The sequence below is a fragment of the Arachis hypogaea genome, chromosome 6, assembly GCF_003086295.3.
Source record: "Arachis hypogaea cultivar Tifrunner chromosome 6, arahy.Tifrunner.gnm2.J5K5, whole genome shotgun sequence".
Classification (NCBI taxonomy): Eukaryota; Viridiplantae; Streptophyta; class Magnoliopsida; order Fabales; family Fabaceae; genus Arachis; species Arachis hypogaea.
The window spans coordinates 111,841,678-111,849,708 of NC_092041.1; the positions used below are offsets into that span (position 1 = coordinate 111,841,678).

Consider the following 8,031-nt stretch of genomic DNA (forward strand, 5'->3'; position numbering starts at 1 on the left):
TATAGGGACTGAAATTTTTTGGAATGGAGATTAAAACTTTAATAACATTTTATATCTAAAATACCTTTATTTTAATTAATTAATTATAACTTTATCTTTTGTGCAAATTAAATTAAAACTTCATTCTTATTTCAATCTCTATCTCCCATATATCAAACACAATATTAAAACTTATTTCACAGTTTCTCAATTTTTATTTTTTTTCAAACGCTACCTAAAATATTCTTTTCAAAGATAATAATGGAATTTGGTTTAAAAATTAGGCGCAAGGCACAACAATCTCTACTTTTTCCTTCCAAACAATTAAACGATGAAGCCTAACTCTCTTGCTTTAAATATGCATGCCTTGTCCAAGCAGCCATTCTCTTAAAAGCTAAGTCATGGAATTTAGGAGGATTTGACTTTCCTTCTGTGATGAGATAACATTTGCACCTAAAAGGCTAAATATTCATAAAATTGAAAATAGATCCTTTCAAACTTTGACTTTTTTATTTAAACAAAATATTCATGATTTACATTTGTCTAAAATACGAAATATTTATGTATTTGTGTGTTATTAGGATATTTCACTTACAAAACATAATTACCAAAATATATTCAAATATTAATTTACACATAATCGTTGTACAAGTAAATCAATGTATTAAGTATTAACATATTGGAAAACGATTTTCTAGAGTAACAATACTATTAAAGTAATAAAATAATATTTTAATCATTTTTAAATTTATAATATTTATTATTTACGAGTCTCACTGTCTTAATCAAAAGGTAATTAATGGTATTTTTTTTTTCTAAAGTGATAATAAAACTTTAGAAGAACCGGATCCTAACATATTCGCTGGTGTTATGTCCTATTTTTTTTTAAAATTTGTTACTTTAAACTCGAAAAATTTCTAAGTTTAAATTCTTATACTACTGCGATAGATTATATGTTAAGTGGATCTTTTCAAAATAAAAAAAATCAACAATTATTCCCTATTAAGTAAATTAAAAGATGTTTTTTAATGAAATTTAGGACATCTTTAATCTTTTGTGTTTAAATTCATAACTTTGTTAAAATACAATTTTTCTTGAATTTGAGTTAAAACACAACATTTGATATTTATGCTTAATAGTTTTGATTTTTTTAATGTGCTATTCGAGTTTAAATGGATATATTTTTTTATTTACATTTATATTTCAAAATTAATAGAGAGTAAATGATTAACTTAAAAATAGAATTTGAAATATCCATATGCTAATACACTAATTTGTTCATATTTTATACTGTAAATTAATATTTGAATACATTTGCTATTGATTTTGTTGGCAAGGTTGCGAAATGTAATTATTCTTGAATTTCGTAGCTAAAACCATTGAAATAACTCTGCTTTAATTTTTTCTAATAATATACAAAAATATAAATCTTTTACTTTTAACTCAAATTGAAGATTAAAAAATTACTTATTTAAATGAAAAATCCCTCAAACTTTGGAGGGAGGGGAGGGGGTTGGGGGTTGGGTTTTATTTTTTACTATATAAAGAGTAAAGTATATATTTGTTTAAATTTATTAAAAATTTTAAAAATATCCTTAAATTTTATTTTATTTTAATTTTATCCTAAAAATGTTCAAATTACATCAAATATATTTTTGACGGCTAATTTTTTTTATAAAATTTAGTACCACTTCAACAATAATTTTATAAGAATAACATTCAATATAAGTAATTCAGATATAGTTATCATGTATTATTATTGAATTTGTCCTAATTTTTTTTAAAATTTAACTGTTAAGAATATATTTAATACAAATCAAAATCTTCACAAACAAAGTTAAAACAAAATAAAACTTAAAAATACTTTTAAAATAAAAACAAAAGTATGTCTCCTAGCTATTATCAAAACTTTTGATGTTGAACAAATGATTATAAAGTATAATCTTTCAAAGTAGCGTATAAAAGACTTGAATTTTTCTAAAATTAGAAATAATAAATATTGATATAATATAAAAAGATTAATCATATTTATATAATATATAATTTGATAAATAATTAAAATATTATATCAATTAAATTATCATTTTATTTGTGAAATTAAGTATATAATTTATGCATTGATGACGTTATACTCTAAAAAAATCCAAATTTGAGTTAGAAGTAAGTCATTAAAGCGTAAATTCTATACTTAATTTCATAAATTAAATAATAAATTAATTGATATAATATTTTAATTATTTTTTATTAAAATTTATATTTTAAAATTAATAAAAAATAAATGACACACATAATAAATCGAATCAAATTAATTTAATTTACATGTAAATAGCATAAATCGAGTCAATTTGATTCGATTTATATAAAAATATTCAACACGGAGCATGTAATCAATTTTAGTTTAGAATATTTACGTAATTCTAAACTCTATTTATCTTATCTAGATAACTTATCCTATTTATAAGGTGTATAAATTAATTTAATATATCAAAATAGATACAATAATATTATCCTTTTTTATAATCATATTAACTATACACAAAAATTAATCATTTATATAATATATAATATATTATTAAAAACTCAAAATACACAATAAAAATAAATTAAACATAAAATATATTTATACACAAGTATATAATGACTAAATTTTTGTATATATATACTATTTTTGTAATTTTTTAGTTTTTATTTAAATAAAAAAGTCCATTAAAATTTAAACCCATGTAATAAAAATGAAGAAATTCAAAATAAAAAGTAAAAACCCTCGTCCGTTAGTAGCAGAGTCTCTTTCTGATTTCCAGTTTCCGATTTGGCATCAATTGATCGGAAATCGAAACTGCAAAATAACACTCACGAAATCGGAAATCTCAATAAAGGAACCCAAATCCAATCGAATCCAAGGCAACAATAGAGAGAACAAACACCATTGAATCAGAATCACAGACAGAGAAAGAGTGTTAAGAGTGGTGGTGTTGTTGGTCGTTGTTGGCAGAAATGGATACACTGCCAACGACGTCGTCTAAGAGCGAACGGAGAAGTGGTAGATCGAAGGCTGCTCAGACCTCTAAGTCTTCTCTCGTCATGGCTTTCTTTTCTTGCGTCGCTTGGCTTTACGTTGCCGGCAGGTATTTTTTATTTATTTAAATTCTTAATTTTAATGTTGATATATAAATTCCTAGGGTTGGTTCATTGTGTTTCTGAGAGATATTTGCATTTGGATCCGATTTCATATGTAATTTTTGGTGTATTTGAAACTCATGATCTGAATCATTTATCGGAATTTTGTGCTTTTATTTTTAAATGATTAGGTTGTGGCAGGATGCAGAGAATCGCAATTTGCTTGCTACACTTTTAAAGAAGAATTCAGCACAGGTATATATTTTTCTTTATGAGTATGAAGCATGGTTATTTGTAATTTATGATGAAAGCCTTGATCAATTTTGTTACTATGTTATTTCAATGTAGATACTTTTGGATTTCTGTTTATGTTAAGTTAATACATTTTGATCTTTTGTTTGATAGAGGTCCAAGGTTATTACTGTGGAAGATAAGCTAATGATTCTAGGGTGCAAGTAAGTCTACCCCATTTGTTCCCCATTTTTATCTTGGGTTGAATTATCTTGTTAGATACTATTTTGTTTGTTAATGTTGCTATGTTTGGGATTGGTGAATTTAGGGATCTGGAGAGGAGGATTGTGGAAGCTGAGATGGATTTGACATTGGCAAAGAGCCAAGGGTTCCTAAAAGGCCAGTCGCAGAAAAGTGGCTCTTCTGATCCTAAGCTTCTTGCTGTTATTGGTGTCTACACTGGATTTGGAAGCAAATTGAGAAGAAATGTTGCCCGAGGGTCTTGGATGCCCAGAGGTGTGTTTGAATTAGAAGATGATGTTCTTAATAATTACATGTGGAAAGCAATTTTCATTTCTTTTTTAACTTTTTTGACAAGAATTTGGAAGTGATTTGACCATTTATTGGCACTTGCTGTTTCTTTTGATTTTACTTGTTCACTTAAAAGTTTATTAGAGAATGACTACTTTGAAATTTTCATCTATACTGTGATGGTTCAAAGCCGTGTTCTGGTTTTGAAATGTTTTATTTACCTCATATTATAATTTTCTTATTATGTGTTGCGAAGTGTTTAGACCTACAGTGCACCACATCAAATTGCCTTGTAGTTTTATTTTTATTTTCGTTTTCACATTATAGTCTATTTCATGTGATATATGCAATTTTTTTCTGTGTTACACACACACAAGAATTAATTTTAAGTTGCTGTCTCTGTGTTACACACACACACACACACATATATAGACATGCTATGATGCCTATGCTATGGTGGCTACAGTGTCCCAAAAGGTATTGCTAAAATTAAAGTAACGTTTTTTTTATTATTTAACAATGCTTTTTAATTAAAAAAATAAAAGAAAAAGTGTTACCAAAATGTAAAAAAAGCATGGCTTTAATTTTAACTCACAATTGAGCTTGGAATATTATATGGATGGTTAAACCCTAAACCCTAAGTGGATATATATTCAGACACACTTGAGCTTCAAATATTATATGGATGGTAACATGTTAACTCAGTTATATATTACTGACATTTTCCCACTTCTCTTTTATGCAGGCGATGCTTTGAAAAAACTTGAAGAAAGAGGAGTGGTCATACGTTTTGTAATTGGTCGGAGGTTTATACACATACTTATCCTTATTAGTGGTTACATTCATATGATTTTCTTAACAGTTAATGATTATTTATCTGCTTTGATTTCCTTGACATAACATAAACAGTTAGTATTATTATAGTTATAAGTGTTTTAAACTTTACTTGGCAGCGCTAATCGAGGTGATAGCTTAGATCGCAATATTGATGAAGAAAATCGCTCAACAAAGGATTTCTTGATTCTTGTAAGTGAAAATTTTTTCAAATAGGCACCAAAAACTGGTTACAATTTGCTAAAATTCAAATTAGTTTGATATTTTTTACTGTGGTGGGTGGTTTTAGCAAACAGGAAGAACTGAGTTATATAATATGCACTTGACTTATTATAGATGCACAATGGGTAATTCCTTGAGGGACATTTATTTATAGACACAATTTTATGTGAAAGATATTGTTGATATTGATTTATCTTAGACATGCTTACTTGCCTTTGGATCTTGTTAAACATGCTTAATGTAGAGATTGATAGTTTGTTTTCATTATATCAGGAAGGTCATGAGGAAGCTCAAGAAGAGTTGCCTAAGAAAGCAAAAATCTTCTTTAGTACTGCAGTTCAAAACTGGGATGCTGACTTTTATGTCAAAGTTGATGACAGTATTGACATTGATCTGGGTAAAGATTGTTTATATTTTGATCCCCTTATATAGTGTGCGTGTTCTATTTTTTTGGTAAGCAGTTAACTGTTTTTTTTCCAATATGAAATTATTGAGACATTTTTTTCTATGTTGACTGGCATAACAGAGGGATTAATTGACCTTCTTAACCGCCGCCGCGATCAGGATGGGGCATATATTGGATGCATGAAATCTGGAGAAGTGATATCAGAAGAGTACTTTCTTTAACTGAGTGAATTATGATTTCATATATTTTATCTGTGAACCTTGCCAGTTTTGGATTAAGCTTATAAGCATCATTTTGGCTGTTTTTCAGGGGCAAGGCATGGTACGAGCCTGAATGGTGGAAATTTGGGGATGAAAAGTCGTAAGTGATATAACATTTTATGGAAGTTTTTGTTTATTAAAGGAGTGATTTAAGTAGCAATGATTACCTTACTGCAATTACCTTGTCATAACTTAGATGGTAAAACCTTAGCACGATAAGTCTATGTCATCACCACCATTGCCTTTCACTTGTTTGAGTTTGACCAAACGTTTTTGTCATTGCTATTGCTAACGTCCTAACCTGTAATCTTTATTATGACTAGATCACTAGCATCTTCTTCTTGCTTGATATTATGACCACCTATCATCTGTGTATTGTCACTATTGAAAGTATCTTAAAAGCTGCCTACTGTCTCCATTGCCACTATAGTTTTGGACCCCATCATTAGTGTCAACACTCATCGGCATCTCTACCTGCATTATGGGTACCAATTGGTTCTTATCAAGCTCCTACCAACCATTTTTTAAAACTAATACCAGTCTTTTTTGACGTTTATTCCACTTTTGAACAGAGAACATGAAATAATTAAATCTTTGGTAATATTATCTAGCACACTCACTAAAAGTAGTTATCAATAAAAAGGGAAAAGGAAAGAAGATACTGACATGTTCTTTTACTTTCATTGATTAGGGGAGTCTGCTGGTTTATTTTATTTTATTGATTTGGATCTATTTTCTTTAGGTATTTTCGACATGCAGCTGGTTCACTTGTTATAATTTCAAAGAATTTGGCGCAGTATATTAACATAAACAGGTCAGTTCTCAGTTACTTAGGATTCGGTTAGTAGAAAACTTTGGAAATAAGGTAGGCAGCTTTACTGTGTGGTAGGTAAGGCTGCGATAACTCATTTTGGTTGATGACAAATCATGGTCTCTGGATTTGTTATGGCTAGAGTTCTTTGTTTTCTATCTCTCTTCTTCCTCTAAAAAGATGGGGAGAACATCTTAATTGGTTATTTAACTGAGCCATGTTTGAATTGCTGCGTGATTAGGTTTATTAAATTTGCTCCTTGGTTTGTGTTTGTCTGTTGGTTTCCGATGGGGATTTTGCTTTGATTTTCTTCAGCTTTATAATTTCTATTGGAAGATACCATTATCGTCCTCACTTGTGTATTGCCTTCCAATCTTAATAATATTTCTTTTTCCATTAAAAAACATATAGTGCATCTTTGAAGACTTATGCCTATGACGATACATCGTTGGGATCTTGGATGATGGGTGTCCAAGCAACCTATATAGACGATATTCGCCTTTGCTGCAGTAGCATCAGTCAAGGTGAAATCCAACTCTCATTTTGTTTAACAGATGTGTTCTTCTCTTTTTGTATTTTCCCTCTTTCGGAGGGCCGTTGAACAGGGAATGGGGTGCATGGATAAAGGCCAATTTTTCATATTTCCGGTTTCTGAATTTAACAACACAACTTATCATAATGTTGATATTTATTTTCAGATAAGGTTTGTTCCTTGGCATGATAAGAGAATTGCAGTCACATCCTTCACCACTGTTACTTCTATTGAGGAACTGTTACATATTTTGGGAAAATCAGTGTCAACTTTCAGTTGTCAGCCTTGAGGATTGTAGGTACTATGCATATAAATTTCTTTATAGATCCAGCGACCTATCCATTCTTTTAGATATCAGCAGTGAAATTGAGAGGCTTAATGTTGACACACTTTGGCCTTTGGAGCTCACTTAATTTTCTCAGAGGTGCTATAATCATAGTTGGTTCTTTTAATTTTTTTTTTCTCTTTTTCTTTTTCTTTTTTTCCTTTTCTTTTTTAATTTATTTCTTTTGTTTTTTCTTCATATTGTTTATACAAATCTTCTGTTGATAGAAAGAAAGCACTTCCCTTGTTGTACACCTATACTGTTTGCTACGCTGCGATGAGAAAATTGTAGACTCATATTATACCGAGACATACGATGATATTTTGCGCAAATCACATTTTTTATGATGCTTTTTCATTTCCGTATCATTTAATTGTTCTTTATCAAAGCTATTATTGATCTTACAAGCAGCATTATGCTCAGCACTCAGCAGTAGTAAGTTTAAAGAAAGAGATGCTTTTAATCTCTCTCTCTCTAGTTAATTTCTTCTAATCTGTTATTAGTTATTACTCGTATGATGAAAAGAGATACTTTTAGGAGTATATGTTATGTCTATACCGTATAGATACTTTTGAAATTTCATTTGCCATTTTTTTCCCCATTTGTATATGACATTTCTGATATGTTTGTTTTTAACCTTATTTCTTTTCTATTGCTTGTCAAAATGCATCCAATTATCTTGTTATCTAGCGCCATGGAAATATTAGAAACTTTTTGCTTAGAGTTTTAGGGTATTTCCGACCAAAGAAGAGTTTAAACTTTAAAGGAATCAAGAAAAAGCAA

General features: G+C 29.0%; 1 protein-coding gene across 1 annotated transcript; it reads left to right on the plus strand.

Moving 5' to 3' along the window:
• Positions 1–2,700: 2,700 nt before the first annotated feature.
• On the plus strand, positions 2,701–7,613 carry LOC112755735 (hydroxyproline O-galactosyltransferase HPGT2). The gene is made up of 12 exons (XM_025804013.3): positions 2,701–3,104; positions 3,288–3,351; positions 3,502–3,551; positions 3,656–3,843; positions 4,604–4,664; positions 4,812–4,884; positions 5,188–5,311; positions 5,441–5,528; positions 5,630–5,680; positions 6,323–6,394; positions 6,803–6,915; positions 7,090–7,613. The coding sequence occupies exons 1-12, from the start codon at positions 2,974–2,976 to the stop codon at positions 7,110–7,112; spliced, it is 1,038 nt and encodes a 345-aa protein (XP_025659798.1). The 5' UTR covers positions 2,701–2,973; the 3' UTR covers positions 7,113–7,613.
• Positions 7,614–8,031: the final 418 nt, after the last annotated feature.

Coding starts and splice junctions, on each gene's coding strand:
- LOC112755735 (XM_025804013.3), top strand. CDS start 2,974: ATGGATACACTGCCAACGACGTCGTCTAAGAGCGAACGGAGAAGTGGT. Junction 3,352..3,501: donor TAAAGAAGAATTCAGCACAG/GTATATATTTTT, acceptor TTTGTTTGATAG/AGGTCCAAGGTTATTACTGT. Junction 3,552..3,655: donor CTAATGATTCTAGGGTGCAA/GTAAGTCTACCC, acceptor TGGTGAATTTAG/GGATCTGGAGAGGAGGATTG.